General features: G+C 45.7%; 1 protein-coding gene across 1 annotated transcript in view; it reads left to right on the top strand.

Moving 5' to 3' along the window:
* The first annotated feature begins 15,533 nt into the window (after positions 1–15,533).
* The window catches only part of SORD (sorbitol dehydrogenase), a 34,499-nt gene continuing 28,241 nt past the window's right edge, over positions 15,534–21,791 (top strand). The window contains exon 1 of the mRNA XM_016211382.2: positions 15,534–15,668. Within this exon, the coding sequence (XP_016066868.1) occupies positions 15,606–15,668 (63 nt within the window). The 5' untranslated portion in view covers positions 15,534–15,605. The remainder of the gene's footprint in view (positions 15,669–21,791) is intronic.

The raw sequence follows: 21,791 nt of genomic DNA, 5'->3' as shown, positions 1-21,791 counted from the left end.
AAGAAAAAGAGAAAGAAGTATATATAAACAGTATTAAAAATAAAAAGGAATATATCTCAAATTTTATAGACATTAATTAATAAAATTAAAAGGGAAAATTTGACCAAATTTATATCAATAAGTGTGAAGATCTAAATAAACTATCTAAATTCGTAAGAAATATATTTTACTAAAACTGATGGCCCTGGCCAGTGTGGCTCAGTTGGTAGGAGCATCACCCCATGCACCTAAAAGCTGCAAGTTCGATTCCTAGGTTTCAGGTTCGATCCCCGGTCCAGGGGGCCCATTCAGGAGGCAACCCATTGATGTTTCTCTCTCACATAAATGTTTCTCTCTCTCTCTCTCCCCCTTCCCCTCTCTCTAAACATCAATGAAAAATGTCCTCCTGTGATGATCAAAACAAAACAAAACAAAAAACCTGATACACAAAAAGAAGAAATCTATAGTTCTGAATAATTCTATGACAATAAAAATAATAAAGTTATGATTTAAAAAACTTTTTATAGTGTTATGATCTTATAACCTATTTCACCATCTATGAAAAGAAGATAGTATGAAATATGATGTTATAGGTAATATTGTGAGGAACAAATAAGTTAATGCCTGTAAAAGCGCTCTGCACAGGGCCTGGCAATTTTCACATGCTCGGTGACTATGTGCGTTCTTCAGGTGCCTTATATGCATGCTCTGAAAGGCACAAGGGCCTGGTTTGTCTTTTTTCTGAAGTAAAAGTACTTTAAAATTTAAAAATAAAATTGAAAGCAAATCACTCTTGTCCTTAAATCAGATTCTCCCTGCTTTCCTTTGGTTTGCCTGCCCCAAAGCATGGTGGAATTTTCCCCACTGCTACGGGTGCAACTTTTGTACGTGGACAGAACTACCTACACACCTCCAGGCATGAATCCTGATTTCAGTGGCTTGGAAAAGGCTATCACAACTTGTAATGTAGAGTCCAACCCAGTCAATTGCTGTTTCCATTCTCCTTCCAGCTCCCCACTCAGGGCTCATTTCCCAGCTGGTGTCTGATTCCCTGCTGTAACCGCGCCCGTGATCTCGGGGGCATGCAGCACTGGCTAGCCACAATATTACCCACACCTCCTGTGTAAAGTTCTTTCTGGCTTACCTGATCTCTCCTTACCTCTCTCACTCTGGGGCTTTGCTCAAATCTGGTTGTGTAACATTCTTTAGGGGATTTCTCCTTCCTCGATCCAAGGGCTCTTCATTTCTCCAGTTCCTGCCTCTGTGACACAGCCCTACCTACCACCTGCTGGAATTCCCAGCCTTGCTCTGGTGAGCTCTTCTTTATGGCCTTGCCTTCTTAAACAAAAGTACCCACCAGCTGTGGCTCCCTCACCCCTTTAAGGGGGTTTGTTCCTCTGCCACCCTGTTGTGATTCCTTCCACCCTGCTCCTATCTTTGGAGTCAGTTCCATTCTCTTGTCCTAATTAGTCTCTTCACCACACCTCCCCTGTATTGGGCTTCTTCCTCAGTTGTCAGATTCTTAAAAGCTGTTTCTTTCCCTCCCTCCATTCCCACCTGTCCTACCTTCAAAAACATCATCTCGAAAGATAAGTCTGAATGAAGCCTCTTTTGTAAGTCCCCTTTCTTGCCCCCTCCCCCCACAGGACTCTTTATTCTACTTACAGCACTCAAAATTATAATTACTCAACTCAACTCAAAATTATAATTACTTATGTATACCTATCCAATGCCCCCTTCCTACTAGATATGTAGGGACTTGAGGGCAAGGACATTTCTTACGGGTCTTTGCAGCCCCCACAGCACCAGCACAGTTCCTGGACCGTGGGGGAGTTGTTCAGGAACTGTTTGTTGAACTCATGAGCGTGAGATCCCAGAGGATAAAGGCAAGGATTTCCTTCTGTTCTTAGGCTGGGACCCACAGCGCCCTGACTGGCTTCACTTTTTATCAGGAAATGGGTTGTTTGGGCCTGGAGGGGCCGGGTGAGACAAAGGTTTCCATGAGTTTACACTGAGCTGTTCAGTTTCATGCACCACCACACAGGCTTCATGTCTGTACCTCCCTTTTCCAATGGTGAGAAACCTCACTCTCACCATCCTTGCTACATTTACTTATTTTATCAGTCACCCTGTACGCACCAGTCTCCCATCTCCGTGGCTCCTTCCTCATCTGAGCAGATGCTGTCCCCTGCTTCGCGGGCCTCCCACATCCCACACTGGCGCTTCCCTGTGGTTATCCCCCGCCTCACACTCAGTCTCCCTTACCTCGCTTCATGTTTTCCTACACTTCTGCATTTCCAAAAACGTGCAACACTGGAAGATCTATGTATACCTCTGGGTTAGGCTCCCTGTTCACTGTGGCCCTGTCACACTCCTGACTTCTAATGATGGTCTCCACCACCTCTAGGACCCCTTCAGCCTGGAACACACACTCTTCCTCCCTTGCCTCTGCTATATTTGGTGACTCCCCTCTGGGCCCTAAGGTAAGTTCCTTCGGAAAGTGCCAAAGGACTCTGAGAGGCTGTGCTGAGAGGCTGTCCTGATGTGGGGAACTCTGTGAAAGCGCTTGTGGAAACTCCTAGCAGCTGCTGAGTTCTTTACCTCGGGGACTTTCCCTAGCACCCACTTTCTTGGTTGCCTTGGCTGTTGGTTGAATCGGGGTTCTGGTGGTGCACCTGTTCTGGTCTGGAAGGCCCAGGTGCTATGTAAGCCAGGGGGTGGCATATTTAAGGTACCTTCTGTTTCTGGTATTTGTGGGTGCTGAAGATTTAAAAAGCGTGGGGAATGCACTGGCAGCCCCACCTGGCAGCCCCACCTGGGCAGCATTCTGGCTGATTGGTCGGCTTTTGCTTACGGCTCTGACTGAAAACGATCCTTTAGTGCCATACGGTGTGGCCCGTGTATGTTTTAGAATCTGGTGAATGGTTGGCCGTGTTTGGATCTCTTAACCTGTTTTGCTATTCTGCAGCTTAAACTGTCCTGTCAACGGTCTGGGAAATGGGATGGAATACCTGGAGGACAGGCTTTTCTGGCTCTCCGTAATGCTGTTTCTCAAAAAGGTGCTACTAAGTTAATGGTGCAGAGGGAACCGGACCCCAAGAGGAAGGAGGAGAAGGGACAGGAGTTAGGGGAGCAAATGTTGTCTGTAACTAGGTGCCTGAATCCCGCAAGTCTTGCCGGAGGGACAGTCTGGCAGCCCTTCTGCTCCTCCCCACTCCCCCCTCTGGTCCCTCCATCGGTGCCCCGGGAATTAGAGCGCAGGGCACCACCGTATCCAGGATTACGTGGGGCATGCGGGTCTGACACGGTGGGGGCCTCCCCTTCCCACACCCGCAGCGCGAGGCTTTCTGCCTAGGTCACGGTTTTGCAGCGGGGCAATGTCCCTTGCGCCACCTGGCGGCAGGGTTAAAATGATCAGGGCCATCCTGCGGCTTATTATTGGGCACATTCCCCGTTTTCTACATCTGATCTGATGAGCTGGGAGAATATGATCCTTCCCTACTGAGATGACCCCATGAAAATGACGGATCTAATGATGACTATTTTTGCTGCTCAAAACCCAAGTTGGGCGGACACGCAGTCTCTCTTAAATATTATGCTGACTGGGGATGAACGCCAGCTGGTCATAGATAAGGCCCTTGAAGAAGCTCAGAGACCGCATCCGGAAAATCCCAATAACAGCCCTAACCCTGCAGACAGCAGTGCCTACAATTGACTGTGGATGGGACCCTAATGCTGGGGGGGTGCCTTATTTAGAACATTATAGGCATTGCTACTAGTGGGTCTCAGAAAAGGGGTGCCGAAACAGCTCAGCCTCAGTGTGGAACAGGCAGTACAGCAGGGGCAGGAGGAAGATTCCTCTGCCTTTTTAGAGCATATATATCAGGCTTATCAAAAACCGATCGTGACCCCCAGGCCCTGAAAATGTCTGTATGGTAAATTGGACTTTCATCAGCCAAAGTACCCCCGACGTAGGGAACAAGCTCCTGAAAAGAGAAGGAGCCGTTGGCATGAACTCCCCCCACCTGACCGATAGTGCCCTCAAAGTATACAACAGCTGAGAGAAAGTGAAAGCAAAAGAACCAACAATCTTTTTGTCTCAGGCCTTGTGTGGAAAGCCTGTAGGGAGGAAGGAACAGGTCTGGACAGGCGGACAGAGGCCCCGGACCCCTGGCTGCCGATTGGCAAAAGACCAGTGTGCTTACTGTAAAAAGAAGGGGCGCTGGAAGAATGAGTGCCCCTAAGAGTCTAAAGGAGATGCTCAGACTCTCTTAGGGAGAGAGGACGATTCAGGGGGCGACTGAGGATGCCCAGAGGCTCATAACCCCCACCAGGACATTTTGATTAAAGCCCAGGAGACTCGGGTTTAATTAACTTTGGGGGGGGGGCATTCTGTTGATTTTCTTGTTGATACTGGTGCCTCGTATTCAGTACTAAGTGCTCCATTAACTAGACCTTCGAGCCACACTGTGACTGTCACAGAGGTGTCCAGCGTTCCAGAATAACAAGCGTTCTTACAGCCCCTGGAATGTGAAATAGGAGATTCTGTTTTCACCCACAAGTTTTTGTACATTCCTGATTGTCCGATCCCATTGTTGGGTCATGACTTGTCTAAGTCACAGGCTCGGATAACGTTCACCCCGAAGGAATCTAGCCTACACTACAGGTACCACCAGAACACGCATGGCAGTTTCTAGTGATACCACGGGAGAAAAAAGAAACCCAACCCTGGTTAAAGGAAATTCAGCAACAGGTAATACCCCTTGTCTGGGCACATGGGAAGCCTGGTAAGGCAACAGATGCCGCACCGATCAGGACCTAATAGAAGCCCGGGGTCCCTACTCCCCACAAGAAACAATACCCTTTAAAGAAAGAGGCTCCCCTGGGTATTAGGCCCTTGATCCAGTCGTTCAAAGAATACAGCCTCATCCGGCCCTGCCATTCTCCATACAGTACACTGGTCCTACCTGTCAAGAAGCCGGGGACTGAGGAATATCGCTTTCTGCAGGATCTTAGAGCCATAAATGATATAGTCCAAGATACATATCCCATGGTACCTAATCCTTACACCTTGATTAACAACATTCCAGGGAACAATCATGGTATTCTGCGCTGGATCGGAAGGATGCTTTCTTCTGCATCCCTGTAGAGGAAGAGTGTCAACACTTGTTTGCTTTTGACACCTTAGTCAAAACTCAGTATTGTTGAACTGTGCTGCCATAGAGTTTTAAGAATGTCCCCACTCTTTTTGGTTAAATTCTGGGACAAGATTTGTCTAGTGCCAATCTGACAGGAGGTGCACTACTCCAGTATGTGGATTACCTCCTCATAACTGGAAACACTTATCAAAATTGCCTTAAGAACACTGTTGAGGTCCTGAACCTCCTGGCCCAAAAAGGGTATAAGGTATCAGCCCACAAGGCCCAAATTTTCCAGCAAGCTGTGAACTTCCTGGGGTTCTTACTAGGACCTGGAAAATTGACTTTAATGGGAAATCGGAAGGAAGCCCTGATCCAGGTGACAACTCCCACACTAGAAGGCAACTCTGAGCCTTTTGGGGAGTGGCTGGATATTGTCATATCTGGGTTCCCAACTTTGGACTTATAGCCAAACCTCTGTACGAGGCCCTAAAAGGGGCTGAAGAGGCACCTCTGGATTGGGACAAGAATTGCCAGCAGGCGTTTGACACCCTAAAGACTAAGCTTCTAGAAGCGCCTGCTTTGGGACTCTCTGATTTAACTAAGCCTTTATGTCCATGAGAGGAGAGGAGTTGCCCCAGAGGTATTAACTTAGAAGGTAGGAGACCTACCTCAACCGGTTGCCTATCTATCCAATCTAACTGCAAACTTCGATTCTACTGCCCAGGGCTGGCCATCCTGCCTGAGGGCTGTGGCAGCTACTTGTCAGTTATTGCAGAAAGCAGAAAAATTTACTCTAGGACAGCCGACTGAGTTGCATGTTCCTCACCAGGTACTTACACTTCTTCAACAAAAAGGAAATTTCTGGCTAACTGCAGGAAGAATGGGAAAATACCAGGCCATCCTTTTGGATAATCCCAACATAATACTGAAAGTTGTTTCTACATTGAACCCAGCTACATTATTGCCAGATTTAAATGAGCCCGCCTTAATACATGACTGTGGAGAAACATTAGAGGAGGTATTTTGCAGCAGACCAGACCTGAAGGACTCTCCCACCAGATGGTGCTGAATGCACTCTGTGGACGGCAGCGGTTATGTACAAAGAGGTGAGTGACGGTCAGGATATGCGGTGGTCACCGGGATTCAGGACTAGAAACTCAGGCCTTACCACCAGGAACGTCAGCCCAGAAAGCAGAACTGACTGCCCTTGCTGGAGCACTCAAGATAGCTGCTGGTAAGACTGTCCGTGTGTATACTGATTCCAGGTACGCCTTCTTGGTTTTACACATGCACGGCTCCATTTGGAAAGAGAGGGGGCTATTAACTACTAATAAAAAGGATGTTAAGAATCCCCAAGAGAATCTACATCTGCTGGATGCCATCCACCTTCCAGCTCAAGTAGCAGTCATGCATTGCGCAGGCCACCAAAAGGAACATACTGGTGTGGCATAAGGCAGTAATTTTTCAGATAAAACGGCAAAGACTGCCATTGTATCCAAATTGTTACCCCTCCTTCCAGCTATTGACTTGACTGAATTTGATCCAGAACACTCAGATCAGGACTTACAGAGAGCCCAAAAGCGGGGCTATACTCAGTTTACTGACCAAAACTGGAGGAAGAATCAGGGTGAGCTAAGCCTCCTTCCAGAAAAACTGGTGGAACTTGTGCTGAGATAGACACACCAGTCATCGCTTTACGGAAGAGAAGCCCTTTTAGAGCATATAAAACCATGGATAACAGGCCCCAAGTTGAGTAAGACTGCACGACAAGTCATAGTGTTATACCCAGCTTTCACGAGATTAATTCACACAGAGACCAAACTGACCGTTTGGAGATTTTTAATAGCTGGCGACCGCGAGTGGCCTCCTGCCCAAAACAAAACTCGCAGCCCCGAACGGTCTTTGCAGGGAGAATATAAAGGCAAAAACCACATTCTTGGTTGGGAGGGGGTATGCAGGTGCGAGCTAGCGAAGCAGTACACACAGAAGCTAAGATAAGCATTAATTAACCTTCTTTGGTTAGCTATTCCCAGGAATTTTGTGGGTGGAAATCTTTTACAAAGAGCCAGGGGAGGGGAAGAGGTCATTGTTTTCTACCAAATTGTGTTGCTCTTGCTTATCTTCAAAGTAGCAATTGTAAGGGTAGAAAATGGGAGTGCTAAAATGAGAATACTATACTTCAATAGCCCAGTGCACCACCTGTCAGAGGAACAACCTAAAGAATATTCCCAGCCCACCCCGTTTGGGACACCAATACCAGGGACAAGTTCCCTTAGAGGACTGGCAAATAGACTTTACTCAGATGCCAGCAAGAAGAGGATGGGAGTATCTACTGGTACTAATAGATACTTTGTCAGGATGGGTAGAGGCATTTCCTCCCAGAAGTGAGTGAGCTTCTGAAGTTGTAAAAGTACTCTTGCAGGAGATAATACTTCGTTTGGGGCTCCCTGCTAGCTTACAAAGTGACAATGGGCCTGCCTTTGTGGCAGAAATAACCCAGGAGGTGAGTGAAACCTTCCCTATCAAGTGGAGGCTACACTCAGCATGGAGGGAACTAGAAAGGATGAATCAGACGCTGAAAGGGACGATTGCAACCTTGTGTCAGGAAACTCATCTACTTTGGGACCAGATGCTACCAATTGCCCTGTTGTGAGGCCCCCAGAAGCGGGATTGCACTAAGTCCCTATGAAATTATTTTCAGCCGACCATTTCACAGACCCTCCTTAAAGACAGAAAACATGAGCATACACCAAGATGTGCTTATTCAGAAATATGTACAGCATTTAAGTAAATATTTAGCAACTGCTCATAACTTCGCTTCTCCTAGAGTGTCTCCCCTTCCAGGTCCTCTCCACCCCTTTTCCGCAGGGGATCAAGTTCTCCTGAAGAAGTGGAAAGCAGGATCCCCAGGAGATCAATTAGAGGAGAAGTGGAGCAGACCCTGGGAAGTAGTATTAACGACCCTGACGGCTGTCAAGTTGGCTGAGATTAAACCTTGGAGGCATCGTACTCCCGTGAAGAGAGCTCCTGAAGAAGAGAAGGCCTGGACTGCACAACCGCTCGGTGACTTAAAGACTATTTTAAGGAAACAACGATTTGCCTCCCTCTTGGCCTTATAACTACCAGTAGGGCAGACCTGATCCCTTTCCAACGGGATGAGAATGTTTGGGTGTACTTAGCCAAGAATGTGTCAGATTTCTGTATTTCAGGAGGCAAATACGTAGAACAGACTTTTCCCGCGTGTCTAGTAGGTATCGGAACTCCTCTAGAGACTTAAAGGAATTATACTCAGTTTCAGAACGTACTGAAAAGAATTACCTGTGATGACTTATATAACTTTGGCCCTGTTGCTGTTGAAAAGGATCATACCATGTCTTCTATTAAAGTAGCAGGGGGGGTTCCATAAGAGAGTGTGTATATTTTACAGGATGTCCAGGAAACTGTCTTTGAAAAATCAGCAGCAATTGTTCAGAAGAAAATTCCTGTATATCTTATGGAAATGGGCATGCTCGCCTTCCCCCTGGTTGGTTCCTGCTCTGTGGTTTAACAGCATATTCTTATGCACCTATAAATAGTGATGGGGGCCCTTGCACGATTGGACGCTTGACTGTTTGTTGCCACAGAAGCCTCATCCTCAGCAAGTGCACCGTGAGCTCACACTAGATGAAAACTGTGAGGGTGAAGTACGTTTGTGTAGCCAAGCTGAATATATTTCTATGACCATATTTATGATCCCAGTAATGGTAGGATTGCTAAATGCTGAAGCCACCGACCTTGCTTGTGCTATGGCAAAGGCCTTAAGCGCCGCTTCTCAAGCTATAGCAGCCATGGGTCAGGAATCAGGGCAAGGAAGGGCGGCTGTGTTAGAGAACCGTGCTGCCATTGATTATTTATTTTTGAGGCATAAGCACGGGTACGAGAACTCCAAAGGTATGTGCTGCTTTAACTTAACAAACAATTCACACCTTATTGAGCACAAACTGCAAAAAGTGAAAGAGACACTCTCCAAAGTCACCCAAGCGGAAGGTTTCTTTACCAAGGAATTTGCTGCTCTTACTTCTTGGCTACCTAGCGGGGCTGGCATAATGGAAGCCTTCCTCATTTTTTTTATTTTATTGTGATTTGTCTAATATCCTGTTGCTGTATTCAGTGTATGCCTCTCTTTTCTAGCACATGTAAATTCATAAGACCTAGAAGAGGTAATTGCCATACAGCAAAGGTGAAAATATTGGCACTATAACAATATGATTACTTTAAGAAGAAGATATAGAGATCAGTGAGACTGATAGATATCAGATCATTTACATAATCAGAGGGGGGAATGATGGGGTGCGATAGCCTGAATATTGTGGTCTATAGTTTGATTGTATAACTTAGTTGTGCTATTTCATAGCATGATGTATGATCTATTGTTACAAGTTTGTCCTTTCCAGACCCTTGGTGTTCCCTTTGAATTCAGCAGACAGGTTTATGGCAAAGCCACAGGGCGATAAGAATAAAGTCATAAATCTAGAGGCACAGAACAGTCAGAGGTGTGCGCTTACCACAAAACTCAGAGACTATTTTGTCCGCGCAGCGCCAGGTTGGTCAAGAACAAGAGCTGACGTCTGCGGACGTCCAGGGCTGCACATAGCTGCATTCCATTCCCAGCCTCAACTTACCCCCTCCCCTTTATAATCCCGTCCTTTGCACTGTGCTGTAAGACAGGGTTTGGATGCTCGTGTGCTCCCTGACTTCTTGGTTGGCTGGCCTTCTCAATAAATGCCTTATATGATGATTCAACCCTGCCTCCATTGAATCGGACACAGCGACGGGCAGCCCGAACCCCACCGGGGTTTCCTGGTAACGTTATGACTACCCCAAACTTTCAAGTAGAGCTCATACATCACTTTTTGGGAGCAACCTCCCCTTGCTTTCACTCTGGACTGGGCTCCCCTGTCACACAATTCATGGTATTCTTACCTTTTTCTTCATAGCCCTCATCATAATTATGGCTGAGTTATTCCTTTTTTGATTACCTATTTAATGACTGTCCCTGCCTGAAGTGGGGATTGCGTCTGTATAATTCACTGTATCCCCAACACTCTGTATGTGGCATGTCGTAGATACTCATTACATATTCTCTGAATGATCTCAGCCTAGTATGTCTCCTCATACCTTCATACCCAAACTCTTCCAAGATCACCAGGGACCTTGTTGCTCAGTCCACTAGACGTTTTAGATTTCACAGCATGAGTCCAGGTGGCTTTGAGAGGACGTTTATTAAAGCTGGGGAATGAAACAAAGGAAGGGCTTAGGGTCGACGAAGCAACGGGAGACAGCCTAGGAGGTGCGCGTTGGCTCTCTAAAAACATTCCAGGAAAGAAGTGAGCCAAGGTGGGGCTGAGAAAAAGGGACCTCGGAGACAGATGCAGTGGGGAAGCCCAGAACGAGCTGCCGCTGCCTGTTGCTCCTCTGGTTGCAAGTCTCGCGGGGACCCTTAGATTTTAGGAGAGAAATGTAAAGATGTGTGCCTGAGAGGGAAGAAAGGTGCAGACGTGAGCCCAAGCTGGGTCTTTGTCTTGAGGGTTCTTAACTGTTTTCTAAAGGCTGGAATTTTAGGAGAGGTCTTAGGGGAGAATCTCAATAGAACATTCAACAGCTTTATGCTGATGAACCAAAATAAGGTTTATTCCCCTAACTTTGTCTGTCCTTGGGTGCGGTTGACACAAATGGCACTAACTAGATTTCTGTTATCTATCTTCCGGAGTAGAGTGATTTAAGCTGTTTACCCTCTGGTTGGGGAGGAGAAGTGTAAACCATTTACTCTTTAGTGTCTTTGGTTGGGGAAGATAGAATTTTGCAATTTACTAGAGGGTTGCAAACTGCTTGGCCTTTTACCAACGGGCTCGGTTTCCTTATTTTACTCGTCCTGGCTTACTAACACGTTTCACATCAGTATGCAATAGCTGGCTGCTTCCTTTTTAAAACGCTGGCTCTTTCTTTTGTGGCTTCACTTGATTTTCAGCATCTTTTGCCGGTCCCCTTCCTTTTCCTGGCTCCTTAGACGCTCAGGGGTTAAACCTGAGCTGTCTTCTTTTCATTCTACACTCTTTCCCTAGATCATCTCATTCTCTCTTACTGCTTTCAGTACAGTCTACATACCATTGATTTATAAATCTAGTCTATATTTTTCAAGCCTAGACTTTCCCACACCCTTATATCAAAGATGCCCTTTAGTCATTTCACCGGTCTCACAAGCATCTCAGACTAGGCCTATCCAAAATTACTTGCCTGATTCCCCCCCCAAACTACTCCTCTTCCCTCAGTGCTGCCCATATCAGATAATAGCATCTCATCCATCCAGTTCATGGTGTCAGAAATCTGGGAATCAACATTTCCACTATCTTCTCAATTTTTATAAGCCCACCCCTTACTAAAGTCCCATGGAAACTACCTCTAAAATAAACCTTGGATCTTTTTAAAAAATATATGTATTTATTGATTTTTTTAGAGAGCGAGGAAGGGATAGGGAGAAAAACATTATTCGGTTGCCTCCTGAATGCCCCCACTGGGGATCAAGCCCACAACGTGGACATGTGCCCTGACCTGGAATCGAACCAGTGACCTCTTGGTGCATAGGATGGTGCTCAACCGACTAAGCCACAACGGCCAGGGCTAAATCTCGGATCTTTCCACTTCACTTCATCTTCACCTCCACCATTTATTCATGTCCAAGTCACCATCCTCGGCTGGCATGTAGCCTACCCTTTAACTCTGGTTCCATTGCTTCCATTCTTCTGTGCTAGCAAAACAGCTACTACTATCACCACGCACCTCTCTTCCTTGGGTAGATCTAGACTAAAATTTCTACTGAGTCCCTTTTCCTAATCCTTTATTTTTTTAAAGTTTAGTTTAAAGTGAGTTTATTATCAAAGCAGTGAGACAAAGAGTGGGCTACTCCACCGACGGAGCAGCTCCTACCCCCTCTTAATCCTTTCTTGAGATTTGTTAATGGCAGGATTTTATTAGTTCCTTATGAAAGTTCATTAATCTCATCCATCGCCTATGGGTTTTACTAGTTTAACCTTCATTGGTAACCTTATTTCCAAGGTCTGCAAGAAATCTCATGGGTTTTCTGTTTGTTTTTGTTTCTTCCTTTTGTTGTAAATAACCAGGTTTGGGTAATTAAATAGTTGATGACCAAATGGAGAAATCCGGAAATCAAGATTTTATAATCGTTCTGACCTTTGGCACATGAATTTTTCTTGTTAGTGCACTGTGTAATCCAGACCTGAAGTAACCCAATGTCTGTGATAAGATGTTCCCTGGGCTAAAGTCTCCCTTTTTCTAGATATGGAACCCCAGAGGATACACATCTCATAAATTAATTTCTAAAGTCCAAATAAATTTTCACAGCAAAAATTTATGAACAGCTTGCTGAAGTTGATTTCGGTGAAGAGAGTGCCTCAATGTGCTGTGCTGTGGGAAAGTCAGGCAGAGACCCAGAGAAGCTGTGCCAAGCAGGCCACCAGCAAAGGCCAAGACAGCATTGTATCCCTTATTCAGTAAAATGCCTAGAAAAATCTGTTCCTCACCACTGTGAATGCTGGTCTCTGTTAGGAAATTATGTAGAAATGTCACAAGTTGTTTAAATACTATAATAACAACTTACATTTTTATATTTAAAATGTCATTTTTTAAAGAATCCTATCAACTCGCCCTTTTAGCTTTTCTGTAAAGGGCCCTAGTCATAGGATATATTTTAAAATTTGTCTCCTGCCTTTCCAAGTCTCTTTGTCCCTTCAAAACAGTATTGAAGGGACAAACAGTTTCAAAACCGTTTTGTTATTGCTCAGGAGAAAACAAATACCACTTCAAGTGTGGCTGTTGTGTCATTATTTTAAGGACTTTTGCTTTGCTTCTGGTATTGTTTTCTTAATTGAAAAGTAAAAAAAGTGTCCCCTGGCCAGTGTGGCTCAGTGGTTGAGCATCGACCCAGGAACCGGGAGGTCAGGGTTCAATTCCAGGTCAGGGCACATGCCTGGGTTCAGGCTCTATTCCCAGTCGGAGGCATGCAAGAGGCAGCTCATCAATGACTCTCTTATTATTGATGTTTCTCTCTCTCTCCCTCTCCTTTCCTCTTTCTGAAATCAGTAAAAACATTTTTCTTTTTTCTTTTTTTTAAAGTGTCTAGTTCAAGTGGCCCTCAGCTCTTCAATCATTCTGTAATCTATCGAACAGAGTTTGTCCACCTGGTGCTAGCAGAGCCAAACACTTAAGGCCAAAAATTGCAGTGGAGAAAAATAGGCTATTTTATTATGAATGACACCACCTGGGAGAACAGGAAGCTAGTGCTTAAAAGCCTGAACTCTCTGATGGCATATAGGTGACAAATTACATAGAGTGAAATAACAAGGTATCCTGGATTATGGATTGGATCCTGCTGGGGGATGATTGGTGCAGGTTAGGTAAGGGTAAAAAAATCATTTTTTCAGGTCTTGAGGACAGCTCTGAGGTCTGTTCCAGTGTCCTTCTGTCTGGACTCATAGGAAAGTAGCCAGGGGGTAGTCCTATCTAGGGCTCACAAGCTGAAACATAACTTAGGTCAAGATATTATATTTAGCCTGCCAGAGGTCTGCACTTTGTGATGATTAGTCAGGCCCAGGTTACTGTCTTCTGATGCCTTGGGGTTTGCCGATGATCCCAGGTAGATGATTTTTAGAGCTAGGATTTAAAGCTAAATTTAATTAAAGTCATAAGGACTCTCAGTTTCAATTCCTGGGGTTTTCTCCATCTTCAGCTTCACTCACCAGAAAGACATGCTTGAGAGACTATATGGAAACCCCATGGAAACCCACAAAGCAAGGAGAAAAATGTGAGTGTTTTGTTTTTGAGCCAAACTGAGATACACTTCGGAAGCAAAATCTCATGTTCCACTTATTTATGCATTCATTGGTTGTTTCTTGCTTCTTTTTAAAAAAATCCTCAACCGAAGACATATTTACTGATTTTTAGAGAGAGAGGGAGAAACAGAAACATCAATCTTCTGCCTCCTGTAGGAACCCCGATAGGGGACTGAACCTGAAGCCTAGTTATGTGCCCTGATCGGGAATCAAACCTTCCACCTTCTGGTGTACAGGACGATGCTCCAACGAACTAAGCTACTGAGCCAGAGCTGAAAGGTGAGTTTTTTGTTTGTTTGTTTTTTAATATGTCTTTGTTGATTTCAGAGAGAGGAAGGGAGAGGGAGAGATAGAAACATCCATGATGAGAGAGCCATTGATTGGCTCCCTCCCGCACACCCCCCACTGGGGAAACGGGGCCTGCAACCTGGGCATGTGTCCTGGCCTGGAATCCAAATGGCGATCTCCTGGATCCTAGGCCGATGCTCAACTGCTGAGCCACACCAGCCAGGTTGAAAGGTGAGTTTTAAATTCATGTACATGAGTGAAGGCAGGCAATCCCCATTTAGTCATCTCTCCAAGCAAGGCCTGCTTAGGAACTGAGTGCAGGAGCTGCTGGAGGAACCAGTCAACATAGCCAAGCCTTGTGGGAGGTCTCTCAAAGCAAAGAACAGAACCGACTCTAAGTTCCCTGCAAAAATCCATCCCATTGCCTGTAACGTCTTAGAACACCCCCTTACCCCTCCACACATTCCCCTTTTTGTCATTATTGAGGTTCTAGAGCTTGACCCACATTCATCACCAAAATTGTTTTAGAGCTCCTACACTGTACAGAACATTTTAGCAGGTTCTATTTAAGAAGTGAGGCCTTGCCTTCAGTGGGCTTCCAGGGCATTGGGGAAGGAACTGAAAGTGTAGGCTGTGTCCCATATGTGGGGCACGCAGTAAGTGCCAAACAAAGTCTTAAAGGGCCAGGGGAAGGTCTCCTGGGGGAGGTAATAGGACCTGGTGGAGAGTCTGGAAAAGAGGCTGTAGGGAATGAAATAATGAGCACTGTTCTCAAAGGAGGGAGGGGCTTCGATGGAGCCTGCATCAGGGCGGCGGCGCCCGTCCCTCAGCCTCGGAATTCCCAGAGCTGATCGCACAGGACCTCGGGCCTCTCCTCAGATCTAGACTTAACTCTCTCAGAGTCTCAGGGCTGGTCCTGAGAGCCTGCCGCACACGGCGCATCCCCATTCTTCTGCGGCTAAACCTCGAGAACACCGGTGCGGCGGCTGTTGCCTCTGCAAGCTGCTTTCGAGGCAGCGATGTCTGCTCGGATGTGAGGCGGTCAGCAAAAGTGTGCAGCAGGTGGAGGCTCCCCTCTCCCGGCGGCCGCGTCAGCCCCCAGGGCTCTCTCCGGGGCTGGGAAGCGGAGGCAGCCCCGCCCCCGCTAGCCCCGCCCACGAGCCCCGCCCACGCGGCCAGGAAGCCCCGCCCCCCGGGGCTCCAGCTTGCTTAGCCCAAGCCCGGCCTCCAGCCCTTTGCCCTGGACCCCGCAGCCGCCAGAACCTCCACGCGTCCTGCAGGCTGCAGTTTCAGCCCGGGAGGGAAGAGCGACATGGCGGCGGCCAAGCCCGAGAACCTTTCCCTGGTGGTGCACGGACCCGGGGACCTGCGCCTGGTAAAACGGGAAGGGGAGTGGGGGCCCCCCGGACCTTGCCCCACCGGCCTCGGAGCCCAGCGCGGGCCAGCTCGCCGGTTCCAGCGCGGCACCCGCCCTGTGCCTCGTGCGCCCCGCCGCTCAGATCCCGGTTGTTTACCACGCTGGGGGGAGGGGGAGGTTGGCGGTTGATGCTCAGAGCGGGGTTCCTGTCGCGTGCCTCCAGGAACCTAGCCCAAGGCCGGCACGTGGCTGGAGCCCAGGGCGGTTGCAGCAGGATTGCCGCCTCCTCCCTCCTTTGCCAGCCAGCCTAGTGCACTTGCCTTTGCACTTTTCAGAAGAGATACCAGGGAGGCTGTCTGGTTTAGGACATGCCCTAAACCTCTCCTCTGGACGGACAGTGCAGGGCAGAAAGGAGGGCCAGAGGGACATTTAAAAGCTGTAGAACTCGGATTTAATCTCTCTTGCTTGGGGCTGATAAAAACCTCCTTTGCAGGATAATTATGATCACGAGAGTAGCCTGCGCTTACTGGATCCTCAGCTCCTTCCTCCTGTCCTTCCAGCACAGGCATGCATTACGGGGACTCCCAGTGTTCCCCAGGCCTTTGCCAGACTTCTGGATCTTGAGAGTCTCTATGTCTATAAAGCTCCTTTCTTCCTTACCTCCCTTAATCCACATTTCCAGCCTTTTCCCTTTCTGGTCCTGCTCCCCCCTGTCCCTTTAAGAGCAGACCCTGCCTCTCCGCTGTTGAGGCCAAAGTTTAGGGAGCTGCAGAGTCAACCTTGAGATGGTGCCAGGGCTCCCTTGACAAAGTCCATCTCAGATGGGGTTAGGATGGCAGTGAGTAAGCGGGACAGGTGCCAGCCATCTCTCACTCCCTAACATGTCCTTCCCCCTCAAAAAGAACATATATCACCAGGATGGAGATTGGAGAGACCCAGGAGATTATCCAGATTAGTAGTTCTTGACATTGAGAACCTGTGGTCTGTCTCCCCAGGAAGGCAACAACTTCAGAGAGTGAGTAAACTTCCTTTAAGCCCATCCATAGATTCTCTAGATGTCTGTGGCCCACAGACTAAGAATCCTGCCTTGAGCCAACTGTCCACTTCCTCAGTTGAAGTCAGTTCCATCCCCAAGGTGACAGGCTTGGTTAGTTAACAGCCCAGACAGGAGACTCCCATTCCAGTGCTCTCTTCACTGACCTTAGAGCCTCCACAAGGTCCTGAATTTAAGTGACAGTTTTTATTGCTACCAACACCAGATGGCATTATGCGGAAGGGAAAGTGGTACAGCTCTATACAGCTTACAGAGTGGTTTCAAACTCAGCCCTTTATTCCACACACACTTACTAGATGAGAGGCTGCCTTCCATGAACCAAGCACAGGGCTGGGTGCCCCGAGAAGAGGAGGAGGAAGGATGCAGCCCCTAAGCACAAGCTGCTCTAGGGAGACAGATGCAGTAAACAATAAAACAGCGGGAGCGCTTTGATGGAGGTCAGAGATCGTAAAGGCCTCACAGATAGGGGCCCTTGCCCAGGAAGGATGCCCTAGAGATGGATGCTGCTTGAGCTGATTCTTGAAGGTGTCGATGTAAGAAACATCCAAACAACCTATGCCAGGGAACAAGATCTAAAATGTTCCTGGGAATAACAGTTTTGCAGGGTTTTATTTTTTTAGGGCATTTTAAATTAAGGAGGTAACAAAAGGAAGATTACATGAACACACAAAGAAGCAATTATCAGATTACAGGATAGTTAATGAGATTTTGTGCTCTCTTAAGGGTGGTCCCCTTCAGAAGGAGGGGTCTGAAAAGGATGGGTATGTGTTAGGAGGAGGGGTCTGAAAGGGGGCATTTCAAAGGTGTGTTAAGCTAGATGCGTAGAAACACTGGACAGGGCTTGCTTAAGGCAAAGATAAGCCTTTTACTAAAGAAGTTAAATACCTGGGGTGTGATTACTCACCAAGACTTGCCCAATTAAGATTTAAGGTCATATCACCTGTGAGGTTACCTTCGTAGAAGTCCTTTTCCATTTAAAATTTCCTCTTTTGGTCATAAATCAATCCAAAGGATGCATTGATGACCAACGTTTTGGTCTGATAGTGTGGTCTCACAGTGCTGGGAAGGCTTGTTCCGAGGAAGTCTCAGTATCTATATCATCTTGTTGACCACTGGGGATGGGGCAATACCGTCACCATGGGTATGAGTTGGGGTGGAGTTTTCCCAAAAAGGGAAGGGCAGGTAAATGTAAAGCAGTCAGGTCTAATGGCCTTCATTGCAATAAAAGCACTCTAGATTATTGTTATCCTCGGAACCATTATGATCCGCGTTTTGCCTTCTGTCTCAATTTTTTTTTTTTTTTAAATTTAGCATCTAGTATAACATTTACATATAACATTTACATGAAAAGAGTATTAACAGTTATTTTACACGTGTTCAGTAATCATAAACAGTTGGACTATATAGAAAAATCCAAAGAACAAGAATAACTATTTGTATGAATAGTATCATAAGTAAACAGACAAAATTCTGAGCTCAATACCAATCCATAGTTATATAGGCTTTGCTGATGTCAGGATAGCTACCTACCTCTGATGTCAGCAGCTTCTCATTCTAGAGGAATCTTTGATGTCCCTTGTAGGCAGAGGTGAGTGTCAGAGACAGGGACAGATGTCTATAATGTCCCTTTCAATAAGGTTGGAGAGTTTCTGTTATTGACGTCCTTTCTAAAGAACGGTATCTAAAGTTTTTGTCTCCTGGGAGCTCTCTGTGAAAGGAAGCAGTGACAAACTTGGCATTTTCTTGAAGTGACTTTATCGAACATTGGCAGTAGTGTAAGATGTCTTTCAAAAGTGTTAGCTCATAAGTTTCTTCATCACCAGCTTAAATGCACTATGATGTGTGAAGGAATGCAAAAACTGAAAAATGGGAAGCCAAGGAGCAGCAAAGAACCAAGAGGCCCTCTTGGGTTTCCCATAACCCCAACTATTCATTAAAAAAAATTTTTTTTAATGTTTTAAAAATTGATTTTAGAGAGAGAGGAAGGGGAGGGAGAGAAATATTGATGAGAGAAACATCAATTGGCTGCCTCCTACACACCCCTACTGGGGATCAAGTCCGAAACCTGGGCATGTGCCCTGACCAGGAATGGAACTGGTGACCTCTTGGTGCATGAGAGGATGCTCAACCACTGAGTCACACTGGCCAGGGCTCTTTTTTTTTTAATCACTTAAATTTCATGGACATCAAAGTCAATTATTAACATGAACTTATTTTTGTAAAGCCCAGATAAATTAAAGACATGTCTGGCCCTAGCCAATTTGGCTCAGTGGTTAGAGCGTTGGCCCAGGACTGAAGGCTCCCTGGTTCTATTCTGGCCAAGGGCACGTACCTCGGTTGCAGGCTCAATCCCCGGCCCGGGTAGGGGCAGGTGCAGGAGGCAACCAATTGCTGTGTCTCTCACATCGATCTCTCTTCCGCTCTCCGAAAAGCAATGGAAAAAATATCCTCAGATGAGGATTTAAAAAAAAAAAAAGGACATTTCTATTTTACTTAAACCAACAAACTTAAGCTAACTTATTTACTAAGGATTAATCTTAGACCATGTGAACTGAAAAGCATGAGTTAGTTTCTATATTTATGAGAATTTTAGAATACTCAGTCCTTACAAATGCTTCACAAACTTTCTGAGATGAAGGACCAATTTAATTTTTATTCCCAATTGGCCACGAACCAATATATTTGCCTTGCTGCCTTTGGATGTTACAGTAATGTCAGAACGCTTAAACATTTCTAAATGCGCTTGTCAACTTATGTACATATTTATCACATATCAGTAATAGTTCATTGACTAACCGAGGACACTTTATCTCCCGTGTTCCTGATAGTGAGCTCTGCCAGGTTTTAGGCACAAGCATCGGGATAGGAGAACAGGAGCAACACAGCCCTCATGTCCAGGGAGCTGGGTACCACTGAGGGTTATCTATAGGATTTATATATATGTATGTTCAGGTGTTGAGGCACACCTGAATGTTTTATAATTAGCTGTATGTGGAGGGAACAAGTTAAAGGGAAAATAATTTTTAGGATGATGGGTTGATGTTTAGTTATAAAGAGCAGAGAAAGTTATGTGTCAGGATCAAGTTTAAACATTAATGAATTCCATGAAGATAGGAGTTTTTGCTCTTTTAGCAAATGTATTATGCCCTAGGTCAAAAGAGCTGCTTTGTACCTATAGCAATATTTTTAAAAACAAAGATAATTCCGTTTCTGTAATATAACACATTTAAAATGTCCCCTCCCTTGCATATATCCTGTACTATTAAGGTTTCTGGGTGAAGGGGAGGGAATTGTAGAAAGGGGTCCTTGAACACCTGCAGCCCAAGTGGTCCTGAGCATCACGTCTCTCCCTGGTTAGTTTGCCACCAGCTGACAGAGTCAGCAGCTTCTATATGATCACATGCATAGGCTTTAAGGAGCAGCCTTTACCCTGAGTGAGGAAATGCAGGCTAATTAACCTTTAATACCTGAGCTAGACTTCTGAGTCAGAGGCAGTTGAGACTGCAAGAAGAATTTACAACTCCTTCAGAAAAAGGGAACATTGGGTAGTAGCAAGTAGCCCAAAGAAATACCTTTCTTCCCTCTATATTATGTTTCAGCATTAAAACAAAACCCAAATCAGGTAAACAACAGGAAATTAAATCTAACAAATACTTCTAGGGAAGGGGCAGTACCTTCATCTGCAAAAGCTAACATTTTCCTTGAAAAGTAGGAAGAGCAGTAAATAAGACCACAATAGGATTCTAACATTTTATGTAAGAAGCCCTACTATTAAGCTAACCCTATTCTGAGGGGGAAAACTAGAATTACGGGTGTGGGAAAAGGTTCTCTTTTAAAATGCATGACAGAAATGAAGGAGGAGAAATATGTACTCATATAACTGGAGAACATTTGTTCAGATTTTGTGAAGTGATATTCAGCTCAATAGTCTTTTAAAAATGTAGATGCTCAATTACATAGGCTTGAACACAGCGAGCGTTTATTCAATGTTACTAACAGACTAGAGCAGCGATTGCCACCCCGTGTGCCGCAAAAAATTTAAAACCAGCAATACCTGACTATTTAGTTGGGCACTGGCCTCTTTTCCCGTAGATTGTCAAATAAAAAAATGACAACAGCCAACACAATAATTATCCGATATGAATGAGTCAAAATTATTACCTTTTTTTGTTGTTGTCAGATTGGCAAAAATATATTTTTTGGTGTGCCGCAGAATTTTAGTAATTAGGTTACGTGTGCCATGAGATGAAAAAGGTTGAAAATCGCTGGACTGGATGGAACATCCAACAAAGCTCAGAGGCTTTGTATTTTTGTTTAAAGAATCATCTAGTTGTGTCAGTAAGTCAAATAATAATAATAATTTTTATTACTGTCTTTTGAATTTTATACTAGTTAGCTTTTTTAATATTTGTGATTTGTTGTGGTTTTATTTCTCATTCTAAATAATGTTCATTTTTGTACCTAAAAAATTTGTCTAGTAAGTTCATGTTTGTTTATGTTCATACGTTTTGAATTAGGATGAAATTATTTTTAAAGTTTATTTATTTATCACAGCTGTGAATTAAATAATCCTTTACCCACCCTGCATGCACTTAGTTCTAGGTGCCCGGGAAGCTCACATGAGAGGAAGGGGCCACCTTCCCAGCCTGGTGAGGGTAGGGAAGGCTTCTTGCAGGTTTTTGTTTCATTCCATGTTCACAATTCATGTTTATGAGTCTCTACCCCTGACCCACCTGTTGGGCAGCCCCACCTGGATGTCCCCAGACACCACAATCCCAGCACATCCAGACCTGAATCTCCCCCAATTCCCACAGGAATTAGGGAGTCATCCCAGATGCATCTTGCCCCCTCGCTTCCCACCTCCTGTGGGATCTTGAAGAAGGCGAGGGATCGGCCTGGGTGAAATGGTTCCCAGAAGGTAGGCACGTGAGCGCAGGGTGAGTCTGAGAATTCAGGAGGCTTGGAGCACTGAGAGCCTGGGCTGGAGACCGGCTGAGTGGACTTTGGGGGAGTGTCCGACCCTTCTACTTTGACCTCGTTTGCTGGGACCAATGCCAAGAACAAAGCCTCCTATGACAAAATGTCCA

This window comes from Miniopterus natalensis, chromosome 1 (assembly GCF_054644295.1).
Source record: "Miniopterus natalensis isolate mMinNat1 chromosome 1, mMinNat1.hap1, whole genome shotgun sequence".
NCBI lineage: Eukaryota > Metazoa > Chordata > Mammalia > Chiroptera > Miniopteridae > Miniopterus > Miniopterus natalensis.
The sequence above is the reverse complement of the archived record's forward strand: the minus strand, read 5'-3'. Positions and strand labels throughout refer to the sequence as shown.